Genomic DNA, 23,276 nt, shown 5'->3' on the forward strand with positions numbered 1-23,276 from the left:
AGTTTATACCAAAATGGATACATGGATGATACGGCAGAGGATTGGGAGAATGTCATGTGGTCAGATGAAACCAAAATAGAACTTTTTGGTACAAATACGCACCTTGCGTCCCTCAGGTGCTACTGCATTAAGAAGCCACATCAGTGTGTAAAGGATATCACCACATGGGCTCAGGAACACTTCAGAAAACCACTGCCAGTAACTACAGTTGGTCGCTACGTCTGTAAGTGCAAGTTAAAAGTCTACTATGCAAGGACAAAGCCATTTATCAACAACACCCAGAAACGCTTCGCTGGGCCCGAGCTCATCTCAGATGGACTGATGCAAAGTGGGAAAGTTTTCTGTGGTCTGACGAGTCCACATTTCAAATTGTTTTTGGAAACAGAGGACGCCGTGTCCTCCAAAAATGAGGAAAGGAACCATAGGGACTTTTCTAGGGTGAAAGTGTTCTAGGCAGCATGTGTGATGGTATGGGGGTCTATTAGTGGCCAAAGCACGGGTAACTTACACATCTGTGAAGGCAACATTAATGCTGAAAGGTACATACACTTTTACGAGCAACATATGTTATCATGGACGCCCCTGCTTATTTCCGCAAGACAAGACTTAAAAACTCTACCCTGCATGCTGCAATTAAGCTATATAATGACACTAATTAAAAGAGTAATATAGTTGTATACCAGAATGCTAACGGTTTCCATGCTGCTGCTGCCTTGAGGATGTTCAAAATGTTTAAAATACTGTTTGTTCTTTTCATTTTTCATTGATGTTTGTTTGATATCTATCGTAAAGTTCAGCTGTTTTTTCAGTGGGGCCTTGGCTCCACTGCAAGCATGAATAAATAAAGTCAAGTCAAGTCAAATGCCAAGCCAGGTGTTACAACAGCGTGGCTTCATAGTAAAAGAGTGCGGGTACTAGACTGGCCTGCCTGCAGTCCAGACATTGAAAATGTGTGAAGGGAGACTGTTGAACAACTTAAGCTGTACATCGAAAGCAAGAATGGGAAATAATTCCACCCTAAATTAAATTCAAATTAAGTTTATTGGTTCAAACTTTAAATATCTTGTCTTTGCAGTCTATTCAATTGTATATGAGGAAAATGATTTGCAAATCATTGTATTCTCTTTTTATTTACGAATTACACAACGTGACAACGTCACTGCTTTTGTGTTGCTGCAGTGTGTACAATATACCTTTCTTGGAATGTGGTCCTAGAGAGCTATGTTTCACTTTCTTTCTCTTTATTCAACTTAAATAATTAAGTTGTTGCGTGGATCGAGATTTTAAATTTAAAAAAAAAACTCTCCAATTATTGGCTGCTGGTACATTTGAATGTGAAGAGGATTTAGCTCCGAGCCTCAGGCAGTGTGCCCCCTGTCCCCCCCCTCCCTACTAAGTGGTTAATATTGAATTAAGACGATTGTTCTTTAAATGATCATTTTACATGAGGGAAAAAACAGTTGATTAACATAAACTGTGGATCAGGGCTGTCCAAGCTTTTTCTGAGGGTTGGTACATTTTATACATTAAAGCAGGGGTCACCAACGTGGTGCCCGTGGGCACCAGGTCGCCCGTAAGGACCAGATGAGTCGCCCGCTGGCCTGTTCTAGAAATAGCTCAAATAGCAGCACTTACCAGTGAGCTGCCTCTATTTTTTAAATTGGATTTATTTACAAGCAAGCTGGTCTCGCTTTGCTCGACATTTTTAATTCTAAGAGAGACAAAACTCAAATAGAATTTGAAAATCCAAGAAAATATTTTAAAGACTTGGTCTTCACTTGTTTAAATAAATTCATTTATTTTTTTACTTTGCTTTTTATAACTTTCAAAAAGACAATTTCAGAGAAAAAATACAACCTTAAAAATTATTTTAGGATTTTTAAACACATATACCTTTTTACCTTTTAAATTCCTTCCTCTTCTTTCCTGACAATTTAAGTCAATGTTCAATTAATTTTAAATTTTTTATTGTAACGAATAATAAATACATTTTAATTTAATTCTTCATTTTAGTATTTGTGAAATAATTCTTCAAACTTATGATTAAAATTCAAAAACATTATTCTGGCAAATCTAGAAAATCTGTATAATCCAATTTTAAATCTTATCTCAAACTGGATTTTAACCTATTTAAAACATGTCATCAAAATTCTTAAGTTAGTCTTAATTGGGAAAAATTACTATTGATGTTCCATAAATTTTTATTTTAATTTTTTCAAAAAGATTCGAATTAGCTAGTTTTTCTCTTCATTTTTTTTCGGTTGAATTTTGAATTTTAAAGAGTCGAAATTGAAGATAAACCATGTTTCACAATTTAATTTTCATTTTTTTCGTGTTTTCTCCTTTTTTAAACCTTTCAATTAAGTGTTTTTTTATCATTTGTTCTCTACAAAAAACCTTCCGTAAAAGGAAAAAAAATGTATGACGGAATGGCAGACAGAAATACCCATTTTTTTATATATATATATATATATATTTATCTAAGGTAAATTGAGCAAATTGGCTAATTCTGGCATATTATTTAAGTGTGTATCAAACCGGTAGCCCTTCGCATTAATCAGTACCCAAGAAGTAGCTCTTGGTTTCAAAAAGGTTGGTGATCCCTGATCTAAGTAATAATTAAGATTTTTGTTATCAATGTTGAAATCATGATTACTAAAGCAGTGTTGGGGTGTGAATGTAATACCATCATTTCATTTGTAATGTCTAATAAAAAGACTATAGATAAACATTATTCTTATAGTTTTCGACACATATTACGTTTTTTTTCATTCTTTAATTATATCAACTTGTCAGCAGTTTGTCATTACCTTCATCTCTATTTTTACATTTTGATAGAGGGAGTATATATATATGTATATATATATATATATATATATATATATATATACATATACATATACAGATATATATATATATATATATATATATATATATATATATATATCTGTATATGTATATATATATATATATATCTGTATATGTATATATATATATATATATCTGTATATGTATATATATATATATATATCTGTATATGTATGTATATATGTATATGTATATATATATATATATATCTGTATATGTATATATATATATATATATCTGTATATGTATATATATATATATATATCTGTATATGTATGTATATATATATATATATATATATATATATATATCTGTATATGTATATATATATATCTGTATATGTATATATATATATCTGTATATGTATATATATATATCTGTATATGTATATATATATATCTGTATATGTATATATATATATCTGTATATATATATATATATATCTGTATATATATATATATATATCTGTATATATATATATATATATATATATCTGTATATATATATATATATATCTGTATATATATATATATATCTGTATATATATATATATCTGTATATATATATATATATCTGTATATATATATGTATATATATATATATCTGTATATATATATATATATATATATCTGTATATATATATATATATATATATATATATATTTGTATATATATCTGTATATATATATATATCTGTGTATATATATATATATATATATATATATATTTGTATATATATCTGTATATATATATATATCTGTGTATATATATATATATATATATATATATATATATATATATTTGTATAGATATATATATATATATATCTATACATATATATATATCTGTATATATATATATCTGTGTATATATATATCTGTGTGTGTGTATATATATATATATATATATATATATATATATATATATATATATATATATATATATATCTGTGTATATATATATATATATATATCTGTATATATATATATCTGTATAGATAGATATATATATATATATCTGTGTATATATATATATATTTTTGTATATATATATATATATCTGTGTATATATATATATATATCTGTGTATATATATATATATCTGTATATATATATATATATCTGTGTATATATATATATATATCTGTGTATATATATATATATATATCTGTGTATATATATATATATATATGGGTTGTACTTGTATAGCGCTTTTCTACCTTCAAGGTACTCAAAGCGCTTTGACACTACTTCCACATTTACCCATTCACACACACATTCACACACTGATGGAGGGAGCTGCCATGCAAGGCACCAACCAGCACCCATCAGGAGCAAGGGTGAAGTGTCTTGCTCAGGACACAACGGACGTGACGAGGTTGGTTCTAGGTGGGATTTGAACCAGTGACCCTCGGGTTGCGCACGGCCACTCTCCCACTGCGCCACGCCGTCCCTATATATCTGTATATATATATATCTGTGTATATATATATATATATATATATATATCTGTATATATATGTCTTGATTGGATTATCCGGAGAATAGTGCTCGATACCGTGGTAGAGCGCAATATGTAGGTGTGGGAAAAAAATCACAAAACTACTTCATCTCTACAGATCTGTTTCATGAGGGGTTCCCTCAATCATCAGATTTACAGTCAAAAAAAGGAGTGAACATCCCAGTAAACAAAGTAAAGACTTTATACACAAGTTGTGACAATTTTCCCAACACATCGCCTGCTGCATGTTTCCTCACCTCATTAATAACTCTGTCACGGCAGCTGATGGACGCTGTATTGAGGAAAGGAAAGCAACATCTAATAGTTTTCTTCTTCGCTGTGTACCTGTAGTGTGGGGACAAGTGTCTCCAATATTGTCCACACCTATCTCCAGTGTGCTCTTAAACGCAAGGCGGGAAGCGAGGGAAAAGGATGTTAAACCAAGCGCTTGGCTCCATTTACTCCGAGAGCAAAGTCCGTGTAGTTAGTCCGCCATGACTATCAAGCCAAACGACACTAGTGCGAATGCACCTGACTGTGTGTTGCTGAACATGCATTAATAAATTATGTTGTTTGTTTTTTGGTAATTAAAAAATTAGACATAATCCAAACAGTCTGGAATTTTATCGCAAATTATCATTGATTGATTGATTGATACTTTTATTAGTAGATTGCACAGTTCAGTACATATTCCGTACAATTGACCACTAAATGGTAACACCCCAATAAGTTTTTCAAATTGTTTAAGTCGGGGTCCACGTTAATCAATTCATGGTAATGAATCATAATACAGTTTATTGTTACATGCCTTGTACATTAACAAGTAGAAACCTAATAACCTACTCAGTGGCCTAGTGGTAGGTTGGGAGGTCAAACCCCGGCCGAGTCATACCAAAGACTATAAAAAAATGGGACCCATTACCTCCCTGCTTGGCACTCAGCATCAAAAATTGGAATTGGGGGTTAAGTCACCATAAATGATTCCCGGGCGTGGCACCGCTGCTGCCCACTGCTCCCCTCACTTCCCAGGTGGTAATCAAGGGGATGGGTCAAATGCAGAGGACAAATTTCACCACTCCTAGTGTGTGTGTGACAATCATTGGTACTTTAACTTAAAAAGTCAAGGGGGTTCACGGCATGTTCTTGCCGCAAATGTTGGTCAATATTTTGGGGCCATTACGGCAAACGACGAGGGCGGTGGCGCCACTTGCTGCGGTTCAATTCGAGCCCTGGTTATTGATATCGACCGGTATCAACTTATACCGTGATACATTTTTCATGAGTATCGCCCAGCTCTATGCTGCAGGCCTGCCTCACTGTGGACACCATCCATCCATCCATTTTCTTCCGCTTATTTGAGGTCGAGTGGTGGTGGCAGCAGCCTAAGCAGGGAAGCCCAGACTTCCCTCTCCCCAGCCAATTCGTCCAGCTCCTCCCAAGGTTTTCCCAGGCCAGCCGGGAGACATAGTCTTCCCAACGTGTCCTGGGTCTTCCCCTTGGCCTCCTACCGGTCGGACGTGGCCTAAAAAAACTCCCTAGGGAGGCGTTCGGGTGGCATCCTGACCAGATGCCCTAACCACCTCATCTGGCTCCTCTCCATGTGGAGGAGCAGCGGCTTTACTCTGAGTTCCCCTCGGATGACAGAGCTTCTCACCCTATCTCTAAGGGAGAGCCCTAAACTCATCTGGGCCGCTTGTACCCGTGATCTTGTCCTTTCGGTCATAACCCAAAGCTCATGACCATAGGTGAGGATGGAAACGTAGATTGACCGGTAAATTGAGAGCTTTGCCTTCCGGCTCAGCTCCTTCTTCACCACAACGGATCGACACTGTGGACGCCATTGATGTACAACAATGATTCTTCAAAAAACTCCACTTCTAGACGAAGCAATATAATCATTTGAACATTTTCGACGTGATATAATTGATATTATTTTCCTCTTTTAGTAGTCCGTACTATCACTCCGCTAACTACTTGACCTTCCCAGGGCTGGAGAAGTGGCCCCTGCCCGTCGGCGAGTGAAATCTGTGATGTTGTTGACAGAGAGTCGGGTAGACGGACAGACTGAGAGGACCCCCCCCAACCCCTCCCCCACGCCGTACCGTCCTCGCCGTGCAGCTCTCCGCCTTTTGTCTGCGTGTCCTCCAGCATTACACTCCTGCTTGTAGTCTCCTAATTGCTGTGGACCCCGCAGAGAGGGCAGCCAAGGCGCGGGGGGGGGGGGGTTCTGAGGACTCCACAGTCCTCCTGGGGTCCCACCCTCCCTTCTTTCTCCCTCTCAGGCCGGCCGTGAAACAATGTGGGCTCATTTGGCTAAAAAGCTCATGCTGCTTCAAGTCTTTGTGAGCCATTCACATCTGGCGAGGCCCGCCACCGCACTCCAGCCCCGCCCCCTCACTGTCCACCCATCACGCTTTTGCCTGATTGTTGCATCTCGAATGAGCACCGCGTTGCATTAAAATATAATCTCCCTCCGCAGGCTCCTCTGCAGCCACCCCCAGGGTCCTCGGCCTCCGTGGTGGCGGCCGCCGCAGCAGCAGCCGCCGCCGCGTCAGGGACCGCCCAGTCGCTGAAACTGACATACCCAGAGACTTTGGACCGCATCAAGGAGGAGTTCCAGTTCCTGCAGACCCAGTACCACAGGTGAGTGTTTGGGGGACAGGTTGAGTTTCCCCTCAGGCTGCATGTTTGTGTTAGTACGCCATGTTGGATTCTACTGCTTACTCTACACGCTGCTCGCACACAATATGTGAAGAATGAGGGATTTCAGCTCGCTATGTGTCACCGCTTTTTCTTTCATCACCCCCCCAACCCCCAAGCCCTGCCCCCTTTGGCACACCTTCACATAACCCCCCACTCCCACTCTTATCCTCTCATCCAGCTTTCATTTAGCCCGCCAAAATCCCCCCAACCCTCCGCCTCTCACCATTTTTTTGTGTCCCACTTCAAACTTCTTTTGTACACCCTCCCAGCTACAGTCTTCAACCCCTGTGGCTACTGCGGAAATGTGTGTGTGTGAGTGTTCTTCTAAAGCTATCCTTGTTTGCAATAAGTTGTGGGAAGAAGGAAGACTTTGATATATTTTGTATATTAAAATGGCAAACACATGCATTTCCATCCATCATCCGCTTAGCCTGAGGTGGGGTCGCGGGGGCAGCAGCTTAAGCAGAGAAGCCCAGACTTTCCTCTCCCCAGCCACTTGGTCCAGCTCCTCCCGGGGGATCTCGTGGCGTTCTCAGGCCAGCTAGGATACATAGTGCTCTAGGTCCTCTGGGTGTAAACATCCTGTCCTCCGTGAGAAATCTCGGAGTGATCTTCGATAGTGCCTCAAATTCACCAAACAGGTCAACTCAGTGGTTAGTACTAGCTCTTACCATCTCCGAAACCTAGCAAAGACCAAGGCCTATCTCTCCCAGAGCGACCTGGAGACTGCTATCCACGCCTTCATCATACACCGGCTATACTACAACAATTCACTGTACGTTGGCATTGATCAGGCATCACTCTGCCGTTGTCAGGTTCAAACACTGATGACATCTAACAATCAGACAAGAAACAAGGAAACATGTATTTTGGGCTGTACTCTAGTTACAGATCCAAACTACGTTCTAAAAAAAAGCCCGCGTGCCTCCTCTATTTATTAGGAAAGTCCCTATTGCATCACTGTCGCTAAGGGAAAGGGGCTAGACTCGACAACTCCACTTAGACACAATATATGATTATACAATAATGCAAATATGTTGACACTTGGTGCTATCGTCCAGTCCCCATTTTGTCTGGTCCCGGAACACAATGTTCGGCCTTAGTAGACAGAAGGCGGAGTACTGGTGCCATCACCTAGTCTCTGTTTTGTCTGGTCCCAGTCAGCAGGCCGAGTCTGGACAAAACACCCATAAAGAAAGGCTAGCAATATCTCAAATTACTAGCTCTGCAAAAATACAGAAATACCACTTCAGCACAAATTCACAATACTTTATAGCATAAAGTTATGATGATAATATATACATAATTATTCTAACATTTCCCTCCTGTTTATCACATAACTTCCCCAGACTTTTCTTATCCCTAATAACCTCTTCTTGCGATTTTCAGTTAATAGTTCATTTCTTTAGGGCCAAGATATGTTTACACTCAGAGTTCAACGTCATCATATTTTCGTATTTTTTCTATACATATAGTCACCAGGGTCTGAAAACAGATCAGGAACACCGTCCAGGCAGGTATCCTCGTGATCAGATTTGCAGCTTGTGCAAAACGCGGCTGCCCGTCTCCTCACCAGCACCAAAAAACGCGAGCACATCACCCCAGTCCTGGCCTCACTCCACTGGCTCCTTGTCCGTTACCACATTGATTTTAAATTACTTTTAATTGTTTTTAAATCCCTAAATGGTCTGGCCCCACAATACCTGACCGAGCTTCTGCATCACCATACCTCGTCTAAAGCCCTAAGGTCAGCTGACCAACTGCTGTTGGCGGTCCCTAGATCCAGGCTAAAGACCAGAGGGGACAGAGCCTTTTCCGTTGCCGCCCCTAAGCTCTGGAACAGCCTTCCGCTCCACATTAGGCCAGCCCAGAGCCTGGGGGTTTTCAAAACCCTACTTAAGACCTACCTCTTCTCGCTGGCCTTTGACCTGAGCTGAGTCTGCCCACTAGGCCACCATTTCTAGTCCTACCCCCCCACCCCTTCGCTTTAGTTTAATTTTTTCTATTTGTCGCAGTTTTTATTACTATGATTTTTAATTTAGCAAATTTTTTTACTTTTACTCGACCCCTTTTACCGTATTGCTTTTTGCACTATTTTGTTCAGCTTTGTTTATGTTCTTTGTTTGTTTTCTGTTTGTGTTGCTCTATGCTTTTTTTTTAACCTGTAAATCACTTTGGTTCAATTTAAAAGTTGTTGTAAACGTGCTATATAAGTAAAATTGACTTGATTTTACTTGACTTGACATAGTCTTCAAAACGTGTCCTGGGTCTTCCCCGTGGTCAACATTCCAAAAAAAGTGCAGTTCCCCTTTAAAAAACTTGTTGTGACTGCGTCTTTCCAGGTCATGCAAGTGACAGGAAGAAAAGCTCCAACTTGTTGATGTCTGTGTAAAAATGTCCTAGGGCAAGAATACTGTCTTGCATGTGGGTGAATATGTTGGATACATGGAGGAAAGAAAGCTGTATTTAAGTGTATAATATAAATAATAGCGGTAATAATGAATAAAAAAATAGTTTTTTCCCAATATAGTGGAGTATTATTTTGTAAAAAGGACAAGTTCTTGTTCTCACCGCCTTGACCTTGCAGATTATTTGTGGACTTCAAGATGATTTCTAGGACGGGTTTAATCAAAGCTAAGGAATTCCGGTAATGTCTTGAGCTTTTTCTTTATTTGTCCCTGAGACCAACTTGTTTTTCTTTCCACTGTTTGACTGAATGTCTACAAAAATTTTATTTTCTGGGTAATGCCAGGCCGTCATGGTAATATTTCTGCATAATTCCAAAATATTTGCAGAAGCTTTCTTTCTTGTTTGATTTGATCTTGACAAATGAATTCATTGATGGCATGTGAGTCATCCTTGCTGTTGATTGGTCTCCTGGCTCCCGTCCCGGAGTGACAAAAAACACCTGGAGCGCGGCCCTCTCGCCAAGCACGCCTTGCAATAGAAATAATAGATGAATGGATTAGATTCCGATCAGGAAGACGAGCTTCAGATTCCATCCCTCGGACCAGCCCTGTGTCAGGTTGGCAGGAAGAGGTTTGTGAAGGGAAAAGCTAGAAAGAATGTGTGAGCAAATTATTTGGCTGGCTAATAAGTGTTGAGTGAATAGATTGTGTTCATATTTGATGTGCAAACTTAACATACAAACATACTTGCCAACTCTAACGGATTTTCCGGGAGACTCCCGAAATTCAGCGCCTCTCCCGAAAACCTCCCGGGACAAATTTTCTCCCGAAAATCTCCCGAAATTCAATCGGAGCTGGAGGCCACGCCTCCTCAAGCTCCATGAGAACAGACTCAGCAATGTTGTGACCCTCTTAAACAGGACAATACTGCCATCTACTGTACATTGAATAGAATAGAATGTACTTTATTGATCCCTGGGGGATATTCAGCACCACAGTTCGCTCACAATAAACAATAATAAGAATAAATAATATATTATATATATCATATTATATATACAATATATAATATAAATATATTCTACATTTAAGTGTAGTCAAGGAATATATGCATTATAGAGTCTGTTCTGCAGCCCACAGTAAAGAGACGTAACTTCATCACGTCGCATGGTTATCGACTCCAACCCAATATATTACACCGTCGACGAGCAAAATTAAGAAATACGCTTGCAAGTTCCAAAACGAATGGAAACAAGAATTTCAGTTTATCCAGGAGAGTTCGAAGGGGAAGGGGTATGTTGCCTGTAATTTTTGTAGAACAGACTTCTCCATTGAACACGGTGAACCGATATACTCAGCCATGAACGGTCAGCGAAGCACAAAGTGTCCGCAGCGCAGCATTGTTCACAACCCAGTATTATGGGCCACCTCGCAAAATGAAGACCCGATGGTGTAACTTATGCTGAGGCAAAGATGGCTATGCTGATAGATGGAAGCAACATCCCGTTCTCATTTGCGGACGTCTACAACAACATTGTAGGAATTTTAAAGAATTTATTTGTAAATGATGGTGGAAAATAAGTATTTGGTCAACCATTCAAAGCTCTCACTGATGGAAGGAGGTTTTGGCTCAAAATCTCACGATACATGGCCCCATTCATTCTTTCCTTAACACGGATCAATCGTCCTGTCCCCTTAGCAGAAAAACAGCCCCAAAGCATGATTTTTCCACCCCCATGCTTCACAGTAGGTCTGGTGTTCTTGGGATGCAACTCAGTATTCTTCTTCTTCCAAACATGACGAGTTGAGTTTATACCACAATGGATACATGAATGATACAGCAGAGGATTGGGAGAATGTCATGTGGTCAGATGAAACCAAAATAGAACTTTTTGGTATAAACTCAACTCGTGGTGTTTGGAGGAAGAAGAATACTGAGTTGCATCCCAAGAACACCACACCTACTGTGAAGCATGGGGGTGGAAACATCATGCTTTGGGACTGTTTTTCTGCTAAGGGGACAGGACGATTGATCCGTGTTAAGGAAAGAATGAATGGGGCCATGTATCGTGAGATTTTGAGCCAAAACCTCCTTCCATCAGTGAGAGCTTTGAATGGTTGACCAAATACTTATTTTCCACCATAATTTACAAATAAATTCTTTAAAACTCCTACAATGTGAATTCCTGGATTATTTTTTTCACATTCTGTCTCTCACAGTTGAAGTGTACCTATGATGAAAATTACAGACCTCTGTCATCATTTTAAGTGGGAGAACTTGCACAATCGCTGGCTGACTGAATACTTTTTTGCTCCACTGTATGTTATAAATGTAGTTTTTATCCTTCATAACGTGTCTACTGACAGATATGTTAGAACTATACATATATATATATATATATATATATATATATATATATATATATATATATATAGATATATATATATATATATATATATATATATATATATATATATATATATATATATATATATATATATATATATATATATATATATATGTGTGGGTGTGTGTGTATGTATTTATGTATGCATGCAAGACTTTTGACACAGTAAGATGTTTGACAACGATGTTATGACCATTATGATCCTAATGTTTGCAGGACACACTTTCAAGCCACTTGTTGACTTCTCACTGTTAATACACACACACACACACACACACACTAACATGCATAAGCGGGGCTCCCTAATTATCTGGGCACTCAAATAGACGCTGCCTAGAAATAGCGAGGCTTACTTGTGTATTTTGGCTGTGGAGACGGTGGCTGGATCCTGATAGATGTTGGATTAGACAGCAGGAAAGAGACGCATGGGAAGAGATTAGTGCTGATGAGCTACAACTGCGTGTGTGGCGAGTGTGTGTGTGTGTGTGTTTCGGCAGACCGGGTAGGTATGGAAGGATGAGAGATTAGTAGGGGAACTCCAGAAAGAGACGGGCTAATTAAAGTGTCTTTGGTGGGTCAGTCGGTAGCTCTGATTTTTGGTTGGTGTGTGCACGTGTGTGTTAACGAAGCAGTCTCTAATCAGCAGGGAAGGGAGCTTTAATTACTGTAATTCTTTCTGCACACATTTGCATACACACACACACATGCACACACACACACGGGTTACTGTAAGTGAGTGCTGACAACGTGGTGTGTGTGCTCTTCGCTGTCAGAAGGCTCTTCAGTCGCCACTAACATGCCCTGCTAGTCTTCTCTGCAAACACACACACACACACACGAGACCACACCACTTGCAAAGTGTGTCACGTGACTTTATTGAATGAAGAAACACTATTGGATATTGATCCTTGAGCAGGGTTACAATTGTGATTGGTAATTGAAAGGAAGATATGGACCACCTACCCTAAGTGCTCCAATTAACGCCTCATTTTAGTGAACTGAAGGAGCCAAATGTGTGGTCTGTGCAAGTAAATAAGGATTCTCATGTTAGCGCTGGGTCAAGAAGCAGACAGCTGCGGCTGTAGGCAACCTACTGATTAAGAATGGGTGATGTGGTCTAAAATCTATGCTCTTGGCGTAACAGTTGTTTGGCATATCAATGATTTACCGTGTACCTCTTGCTTGGTTTACTTGCTCGTTTCGGTATCAACTATTTGCTTGGCTAACACAATTGCTATTGCGACATCTAGTGGACACATTTAGAACAGTTGTTTCTTTCATTTAAATATGCCTTTAGGGACATTATCAAGAATGACCTCTTACATCATGGGTGTCAAACTCTGGCCCGCCGTGTAATTTCACTTGGCCCTTGAGGCAATATCGCTCACACTCTTACTTGCCAACCCTCTCGATTTTCACGGGAGACTCCCGAAGTTCAGTGCCCCTCCCAAATTTCATCCCGGACAACAATATTTGGGGTGGACATTAAAGGCACTGCCTTTGGCGTTCTCTACAACCTGTCTCCACGTCCGCTTTTCCTCGATACAAACAGCGTGCCGGCCCAGTCACATATTAATAATGTTGTGTTTATTATGCCCAGTGCATTCAGTATAATTACGACCATATCTAGGAATTGATACGACGGGAATTTTCCGATTGTTTGTTTGTTGCTTTGATAAACTGAACGCATCATAGTTTGCCACCTCAGTAGAACGCAGCCGATTGTATTGTACCATATGTCCCGGCAAGAAATCTGCGTTCAAAGGACTTCGGCTTATTAGTGATTCCCACAGCCCAAAAAAAGTCTGCGGGCTATAGAGCGTTTTCATTTCGGGCTCCAGTACTCTGGAATGCCCTCCCGGTAACAGTTCGAGATGCCACCTCAGTAGAAGCATCTAAGTCTCACCTTAAAACTCATTTGTATACTCAAGCCTTTAAATAGACTCCCTTTTTGGACCAGTTGATCTGCCGTTTCTTTTTTTTTTCTTCTATGTCCCACTCTCCCTTGTGGAGGGGGTCCGGTCAGATCCGGTGGCCATGTACTGCTTGCCTGTGTATCGGCTGGGGACATCTCTGCGCTGCTGATCCGCCTCCGCTTGGGATGGTTTCCTGCTGGCTCCGCTGTGAGCGGGACTCTCGCTGCTGTGTTGGATCCGCTTTGGACTGGACTTTGGCGACTGTGTTGGATCCAATATGGATTGAACTTTCACAGTATCATGTTAGACCCGCTCGACATCCATTGCTTTCCTCCTCTCCAAGGTTCTCATAGTCATCATTGTCACCGACGTCCCACTGGATGGGAGTTTTCCTTGCCCTTGAGTTTTCCTTGCCCTTATGTGGGCCTACCGAGGATGTGGTAGTGGTTTGTGTTGTGGTTTGTGCAGCCCTTTGAGACACTAGTGATTTAGGGCTATATAAGTAAACATTGATTTATTGATTGATATATGCGGCTTATACACACACACACACAAGTGAATGCAAGGCATACTTGGTCAACAGCCATACAGGTCACACTGAGGGTGGCCGTATAAATAGCTTTAACACTGTTACAAATATGCGCCACACTGTGAACCCACACCAAAAAAGAATGACACATTTCGGGAGAACACCCGCACCGTAACACAACAGAACAAATACCCAGAACGCCTTGCAGCACTAACTCTTCCGGGACGCTACAATATACACCACCCGCTATCACCAAACCCAGTCCACCTCAACCCCACCGCCGAAAAGAGGCATTCAATTTTTATTTAAATTTTATTTGATATGCCATTGATATTTTTTAATTATTATTATTATTATCATTATTTGAAACTCGATTTTGCATGTCACTATAAAGTTATATAAGCCTTGCTTGTTCAATATTCAATGCAAAACTTGTTTGGGTCCTTATTAAAAGGTTCATTTGTTCAACCTCGGCCCGCGGCTTTGTTCGGTTTTAAATTCTGGCCCACTCTGTATTTGAGTTTGACACCCCTGTCTTACATACACTACTCATTCCAGTAGTGTATGTAAGAGGTCATTCTGAAAAATGACCCTGATCTACATACACAAATTAGTACATACGCACGCAAATTGGATTATACGCACACAGTTTGAGATACATGTTTGCAAATCATTTTGCTACAATAATACTTCTACAATAGCCGCTAGCGTAAAGTTGCATTGCGTTGAGGAGGCCTTAGTCGACTCGGCCGGACACAGCTAAAATGTGTCATCAACATGCATTAACAGTACATAAATAAATGATAAATGGGTTGTACTTGTATAGCGCTTTTCTACCTTCAAGGTACTCAAAGCGCTTTGACACTACTTCCACATTTACCCATTCACACACACATTCACACACTGATGGAGGGAGCTGCCATGCAAGGCGCTAACCAGCACCCATCAGGAGCAAGGGTGAAGTGTCTTGCTCAGGACACAACGGTCGTGACGAGGTTGGTACTAACATGATAGCATTAAAGCTGTCTGCCACATTTCATGTGTATCGTGCAAATATTGATGTTAAAGATTTCTTTCTTTGTGAATAAATGTTTAGAATGAAGTTGATGAATCCAGATGGATCTCTATTACAATCCCCAAAGAGGACTCTTTAAGTTGATGATTACTTCTATGTGTAGAAATCTTTATTTATAATTGAATCACTTGTTTATTTTTCAACAAGTTTTTAGTTATTTGGATATCTTTGTTTCCAAATAGTTCAAGAAAGACCACTACAAATTGGCAATATTTTGCACTGTTATACACTTTAATAAATCAGAAACTGATGACATAGTGCTGTATTTGTTATGATCCGCTGCTCGGGTCGTTCCATATTCGTGTTTTGTTTCATTTTTGTATTATAGTCTGCCAATGTTTGCCTTATTTCCTTGTTTAGTCTGTTACCATGGTTGCTCTTTAGTTTTCACCTGCCCCTTGTTTTCGACGCACACATGTTCCTTGTGATTACTGCCTTATTTAAAGGCCTACTGAAATGAGATGTTCTTATTTAAACGGGGATAGCAGGTCCATTCTATGTGTCATACTTGATCATTTCGCGATATTGCCATATTTTTGCTGAAAGGATTTAGTAGAGAACATCGACGATAAAGTTCGCAACTTTTGGTCGCTAATAAAAAAAGCCTTGCCTTGACCGGAAGTCGCAGACGATGTGTTCGTGACGTCACTGGTTGTAGAGCTCCTCACATCCTCACATTGTTTACAATCATAGCCACCAGCAGCGAGGGCGATTCAGACCGAGAAAGCGACGATTTCCCCATTAATTTGAGCGAGGATGAAAGATTCGTGTTTGAGGTTATTGATAGCGAAGGACTAGAAAAAGAGAAAAAAAAAGGCGATTGCATTGGGACCGATTCAGATGTTTTTAGACACATTTACTAGGATAATTCTGGGAAATCCCTTATTTCTTTTGTGTTGCTAGTGTTTTAGTGAGTTTAATAGTACCTGATAGTCGGAGGGGTGTGGCCACGGGTGTCTTGAGGCCAGTGTCTGAGGGAAGTCACGGCAGCTGTATGAAGGCGACATTTTACCACAATTTTCTCACCGAAAACTGCTGGTTGACATTTGGTCGGGATCCCATGTTCGCTTGACCGCTCTGATCCATAGTAAAGTTTTACCTTCGGAAATTTTAAACAAGGAATCACCGTGTGTTTGTGTGGCTAAAGGCTAAAGCTTCCCACCTCCATCTTTCTACTTTGACTTCTCCATTATTAATTGAACAAATTGCAAAAGATTCAGCAACACAGATGTCCAGAATACTGTGTAATTACGCGGTTAAAGCAGACTACTTTTGGCCGCAAGTCGTGAGGCGCTAATATTTCCTAACAGTCCGTGACGTCACGCGTACACGTCAGCATTCCGCGACGTTTTCAACAGGACACTTCGCGGGAAATTTAAAATTGCAATTTAGTAAACTAAAAAGGCCGTATTGGCATGTGTTGCAATGTTAATATTTCATCATTGATATATAAACTATCAGACTGCGTGGTCGCTAGTAGTGGCTTTCAGTAGGCCTTTAAGCCTGCCCCTTTTGTCATTTCGTCCTCGGTTCCTAATTTGCTCTCATGCAACAAATGACTGCTTTCCATGCTCTACTTGCTAGCTTTCGCGCTACACTTTATTTTATCCCTAATTCTCATGCTAGTTGTTTTGTTTTACCTTTTTGTGCCTTTGTGCCAAGTGTTAGTATTTCTGTTAGTTTCCCTAGCTTCCATGCTAGCGCCCCGTGTTTGCCTTTTCTGCCTCGCACCAGTATTTTTGTTCTTAGCCTTTTATTAGTGAAATAAATTCTTTGTTGATTACTTTACGCTGTGTTCTTGCCCGCCGCATCCTTGGAAGAACAAATCCGGCATCGCTATGCCCACCAAACGTCAAGGTATTTTACTTCTTTATCTCTTTTTTTCAACCAAAAATGCTTTGCTCTGATTAGGGGGTACTTGAATTAAAAAAATGTTCTCAGGGGGTACATCACTGAAAAAAGGTTGAGAACCACTCCTCTAGGGGGTGCTCGCTGCCCAACAAAGGGCCCTATGGTTAAAGGGGAACATTATCACCAGACCTATGTAAGCGTCAATATATACCTTGATGGTGCATAAAAAAGACCATATATTTTTTTAACCGATTTCCGAACTCTAAATGGGTGAATTTTGGCGAATTAAACGCCTTTCTGTTTATCGCTCTGGAGGCGATGACGTCAGAATGTGACGTCTCCGAGGTATTACAGCCGTCATTTTCAACACATTGTAAACATATGGTCTCAGCTCTGTTATTTTCCGTTTTTTCGACTATTTTTTGGAACCTTGGTGACATCATGCCTCGTCGGTGTGTTGTCGGAGGTTGTAACAACACTAACAAGGAGGGATTCAAGTTGCACCACTGGCCCGAAGATGCGAAAGTGTCTGCCGCCAGACCCCCATTGAATGGGCCAGAGTGTCTCCACATTTTACCGGCGATGACAGACATGGCACAGAGATGTATGGATACCCTGCAGATGCATTTGCAATGATAAAGTCAACAAAATCACAAAGGTGAGTTTTGTTGATGTTGACTTATGTGCTAATCAGACATATTTGGTCGCGGCCTGACTGCCAGCTAATTGATGCTAACATGCTATGCTAATCAACGCTAACATGCTATTTACCGGCGGTGCTAAAGCAGACATGGGACGGAGATGTATGGATAACCTGCAGATGCATTTGCAACGATAAAGTCAACAAAATCACAAAGGTGAGTTTTGTTGATGTTGACTGCCAGCTAATCGATGCTAACATGCTACGCTAATCAATGCTAACATGCTATTTACCGGCGGTGCTAAAGCAGACACGGTACAGAGATGTATGGATAACCTGCAGATGCATTTGCAACTATATTACGTTTCCTTCCACCTGCATTTAATGTGATAAAAACACTTACCAAGCGACGGATTTAAGTTGCTCCAGTGTCACGAAATGCTAAAGTCCTGATCGTTTGGTCCGCATATTTTACCGGCCATGCTAACGCAGCTATTCGGCCATGCTATGGCTATGAATGGCATCAATAGGTTCAGTTTCTTCTTCAATACTTTCATACTCCAACCATCCGTTTCAATACATGCGTAGTCTGTTGAATCGCCTAAGCCTCTGAAATCCGAGTCTGAATCCAAGCTAATGTCGCTATATCTTGCTGTGGTATTCGCCATTGTTTACATTGGCAGCACTGTATGACGTCACAGGGAAATGGATAGTTGCGTCGCAAATAGCGAAAATCAAGCACTTTAAAGATTTTTTTAGGGATATTCCGAGACGGGTAACATTTTGAAAAAAAATTCAAAAAATACATCCAGCCACTGGGAACTGATTTTTATTGTTTTTAACCCTTTTGAAATTGTGATAATGTTCCCCTTTTAGAAACACTGCCCTAAATCATTATAAAATATAAAGCGTTGTTTGCAATTATCGCCTGTCTCTAATTAATGCACCGTCCTCTTTGCCGTTTAGGCAAATAAACGCCGGGATTATAATTAGGTCATTTATTTAGCGTGTTTCAGAACCAATCAACCGGGCCTCTGCTGGTCGTAGCCAAGCACTGCCTCCAGTGCTTCCCCGCATCATGCCATTAAGCAACAATCAAGTCCACACATTTTAGATTATCAATTAACTGATTTTTCTACCCGTTCCAAGTGTGTCTGTGTGTGTGTGTGTGTGTGTGTGTGTGTGTGTGCGTGTGTGCGCCCTAAAGGGGTTTGTGTTTCTGGCACAGTACAATACCAGATGATGAGGAAGGGGGAAGTTGATTTGGTTTTATGGTATAAATATTATTCCATACTGCTGCCAATATTTGAAGTGTAAAAATGTCAACATTGTTGTAACCTGCACAACGTCTCACAAAATGCTAGCCCGTGGTCTTAACGGAACTTAATAATAAATATTGATATAGCCGGATACTGCAACCTTTAAGAATGCGACAGGTTATACTCGCAAGGTGTGTTTGTGTCCCTCTAGGACAGGGGTCATCAACACGGTGCCCGCGGGCTCCAGGTCGCCCGTAAGGACTAGATGAGTCGCCCGCTGGCCTGTTTTAACAATAGCTCAAATAGCAGCACTTACCAGTGAGCTGCCTCTATTTTTTAGATTTTATTTCTTTACTAGCAAGCTGGCCTCGCTTTGCTCGACATTTTTAATTCTGAGAGAGACAAAACTCAAATAGAATTAGAAAATCCAAGAAAATATTTTAAAGACTTGTTCTTCACTTGTTGAAATAAATTCTTTTTTTTTTTACTTTTCTTCTTATAACTTTCAGAAAGTCAATTTTAGAGAAAAAATACAACCTTAAAAAGGATTTTAGGACTTTTAAACACATATACCTTTTTACCTTTTAAATCCCTTCCTCTTCTTTCCTGACAATTTAAATCAATGTTCAAGTAAAAAATTTTTTTTTCATTGTAAAGAATAATAAATACATTTTAATTTAATTCTTCATTTTAGCTTCTGGTTTTTTGACTAGGAATATTTGTGAATTTTTTCTTCAAACTTATTATGATTAAAATCCCCCCAAAATATTCTGGCAAATCTAGAAAATCTGTAGAATCAAATTTAAATCTTAATTCAAAGTCTTTTGAACTTTTAGAATTTTTGTTCTGGAAAATCTAGAAGAAATAATGATTTGTCTTTGTTAGCTTGGTCCAATTTGTTATATATTCTAACAAAGTGCAGATTGGATTTTAACCTTTTTAAAACATGTCATCAAAAATATATATTTATTGCGAGAAATCATTAAGATGATCATGTCAGAGTTTGTTGTTGACAAACCCCAAGGTGCAGAGATGGAGGCAGGCAGGGAGTCAGAAAACATGGTTGTAATATAAAATACTAGAACAAAACCAAACAGAGGGTACAAACAAAAAGCATGCACGTGGGCAGATAACAAACTAAGAGAGCTAGCATGGAAGTAAAAAAACAAAAAGGAATTTAGCCTGGAAAACAGAAGTCGTACTTGTACTTACAAAACAAAACGAAAGCAGGGAACAAAAGACAGTAAGCTAAAAACCGCTATCAAACATAGCTTACCGCAACGCTGCATTGACACATCAAGATACGACACGACAGGTAGCAAAGACAAGTGCGACATGTGGCAACGACACGAGCGACATCGACATGACAATACAATAATCCAGCCACTGACTCAAGACAAAGCAGGTACAAACAGGAGTGGGCTGATTGACAACAGGTGTGGCCAGGTGCCAGTCAGCCGCAGCTGAGGGAAAACAGCACACAGAGAGACAAACAGGAAGCTGAACCGAAATAAGAGTGCTGACAGGAAATACTGAGAACACACAGAGGAAAAACTAAAACACAAACAAACTGTCAGTGGCAAGCCTGACAGATCAGTGTTTCCACAAAGATAAATATCATTAATTATTAATAATAACATAGAGTTAAAGGTAATTTGAACAAATTGGCTATTTCTGGCAATTTATTTAAGTGTGTATCAAACTGGTAGCCCTTCGCATTAATCAGTACCCAAGAAGTAGCTCTTGGTTTCAAAAAGGTTGGCGACCCCTGCTCTAGGAGATATGGTAGTTTTTTCTTAGGTGGACTGGTGAGGGAAAGCTGATAAATACTTGATGAGATGCAAAGTGCATCACAGTTCCCAGCACGTTTTATTGCATGAGAGGCGCATGATGGGTTTGTCACCATCAATACCAGCAAAAAAAGAATATCCTTTTAAAATCCCAGTTTAACAGTCAAATAATTGTTTATTGATACAGTATCAATAACTTTGGGTTGCCAAAGTATTGATATTTCCATCGCAAGTCGATAACAACATGCAAAAAGTACATGGTTACCTGCTTATTGTAGTATGGTCCCTACCAACTTATTAAACCAGGAAGGGAAAGTGTGAAGGATTGAATATATTTTATTTTTTTTACAAAAATAACAGCAAAAATAGAAAGTTAATGTTGCAATTATGTTTTTTGTTCTGGTTTGTATCACATCCTTTTTGTGTTTTGTCTTCCTTAGTTCCTGGTGGCACTTCCTGTTTTGTTCCGTTTCCATAGCAACGCATTTGTGTCACCTGCCGTTTGTCTTTCGCGCACACCTGCCTTGTTATTATCCTGTTATTTAAGCCTGCCCTTTTTGTTCCTTCGGTCTCGCAGTCTCAACTTGCTTTCGATGCAACAGGTGACGTCGCTATCCCTCATTGTGGTAAAGACTATTTTGATACTTGTTAGCTTCCACGCTATTCATTTGTTTATTTCCCTAGCTCACACGCTAGCGCCTTTTGTTCTTTCTAGCTCACATGCTAGTTCTGTTGGTTTGTCTGTAGCGCCTTTGTGCAAGTATTTCTGTTCTTAGTTTGTTTTTGTAGTTATCAATAAATCATCATTCTTACCTTCACCCTGTGTCCATTCCGCTTGCATCAACGAGAGAATGCAACCACATCACCACAATGCCAGCAAAACGTCACAAACTGACCCAAAAAGCGGTCTAACGTAATTAGAGGAAGGCTTCAGTTTTCTACAAATGCACTAGCTTGATGCTAATATACATTGTCTTTGCTATCGATTAGCATTAGCAATTTTTTGATGAGGATTTCAACACCTCCAAATGTGTTCACGAAAACTACAACTATGACACAAGTTACAATCCATGGTGCCGAATTGGTACGATACTAACTGTATTACGATTTTTTAGGGCGCAACACACAGCAAAGACTGAACTGAGCAGCACATTATAAACTATACACTAACGCCATTTTGGACTTGCAACTGTAATTACAACTTTAATGTCATACTTGCAAATTAGACTCCAAAATATAATAAAACAATATATAATTACTAGACAGCAGTTATCATAATAAGCAAAAAAAATGAGATTGTATTTAAAAACAATACTAAAAATTAATACCAATGAGTGCTGTGCATTGGTACTGAATGGGTGTAAATTTGAACGTTACATATTCCTATTTTCAGTAAATATTGAAGTCCTCCGACACCCATAATTCAAATTTGATGGCCATGTTTTATTTAAAAATAAACGAGGACTAAAAGTATAAAATGTATTTTTATGACGGAGGCTTTCTCAGGAATGTTTATATGTTTTATAGCACTTTATTTTGGTCCGACCGCCTTATGATGTAAAGCACACACGGCCCAAAATAAGTCTTTATTTATACCAAAGTGTTAAAACGATGTTGTGTTGCAGGACGGCAGCGTGGCCGAGACGTGTCGCACAGTGGATGTTTTTGTCAAATATAGGGTGGTGCTTAAAATCGCTAAAAATGGCAATGACAGAAGTTTGAAGAGAGCAGCGTTTTCCGTACATTCATGGCGGGGCAAAAAAAAGTATTTAGTCAGCCAGCGATTGTGCAAGTTCTCCCACTTAAAATGATGACAGAGGTCTGTAATTTTCATCATAGGTACACTTCAACTGTGAGAGACAGAATGTGGAAAAAAAATCCAGGAATTCACATTGTAGGAATTTTAAAGAATTTATTTGTAAATGATGGTGGAAAATAAGTATTTGGTCAACCATTCAAAGCTCTCACTGATGGAAGGAGGTTTTGGCTGAAAATCTCACGATACATGGCCCCATTCATTCTTTCCTTAACACGGATCAATCGTCCTGTCCCCTTAGCAGAAAAACAGCCCCAAAGCATGATGTTTCCACCCCCATGCTTCACAGTAGGTCTGGTGTTCTTGGGATGCAACTCAGTATTCTTCTTCCTCCAAACACGACGAGTTGAGTTTATACCAAAACGGATACATGGATGATATAACAGAGGATTGGGAGAATGTCATGTGGTCAGATGAAACAAAAATATAACTTTTTGGTATGAACTCAACTCATCGTGTTTGGAGGAAGAAGAATACTGAGTTGCATCCCAAGAACACCACACCTACTGTGAA

General features: G+C 39.5%; 1 protein-coding gene across 4 annotated transcripts in view; it reads left to right on the top strand.

The window, feature by feature from the left end:
• tle2a (TLE family member 2, transcriptional corepressor a) overlaps positions 1-23,276 on the top strand; it is a 164,506-nt gene that overhangs the window by 70,621 nt on the left and 70,609 nt on the right. For all 4 annotated transcript variants that reach the window (XM_061883195.1, XM_061883192.1, XM_061883193.1 and 1 more), the window contains one exon: positions 6,848-7,011. Coding sequence is in view for 3 of the 4 variants with exons in the window: in XM_061883192.1 (XP_061739176.1) it covers positions 6,848-7,011 (164 nt within the window). In the remaining variant the exon portion in view is untranslated. The remainder of the gene's footprint in view (positions 1-6,847; positions 7,012-23,276) is intronic.

This window comes from Nerophis ophidion, linkage group LG22 (genome assembly GCF_033978795.1).
Source record: "Nerophis ophidion isolate RoL-2023_Sa linkage group LG22, RoL_Noph_v1.0, whole genome shotgun sequence".
Lineage (NCBI taxonomy): Eukaryota > Metazoa > Chordata > Actinopteri > Syngnathiformes > Syngnathidae > Nerophis > Nerophis ophidion.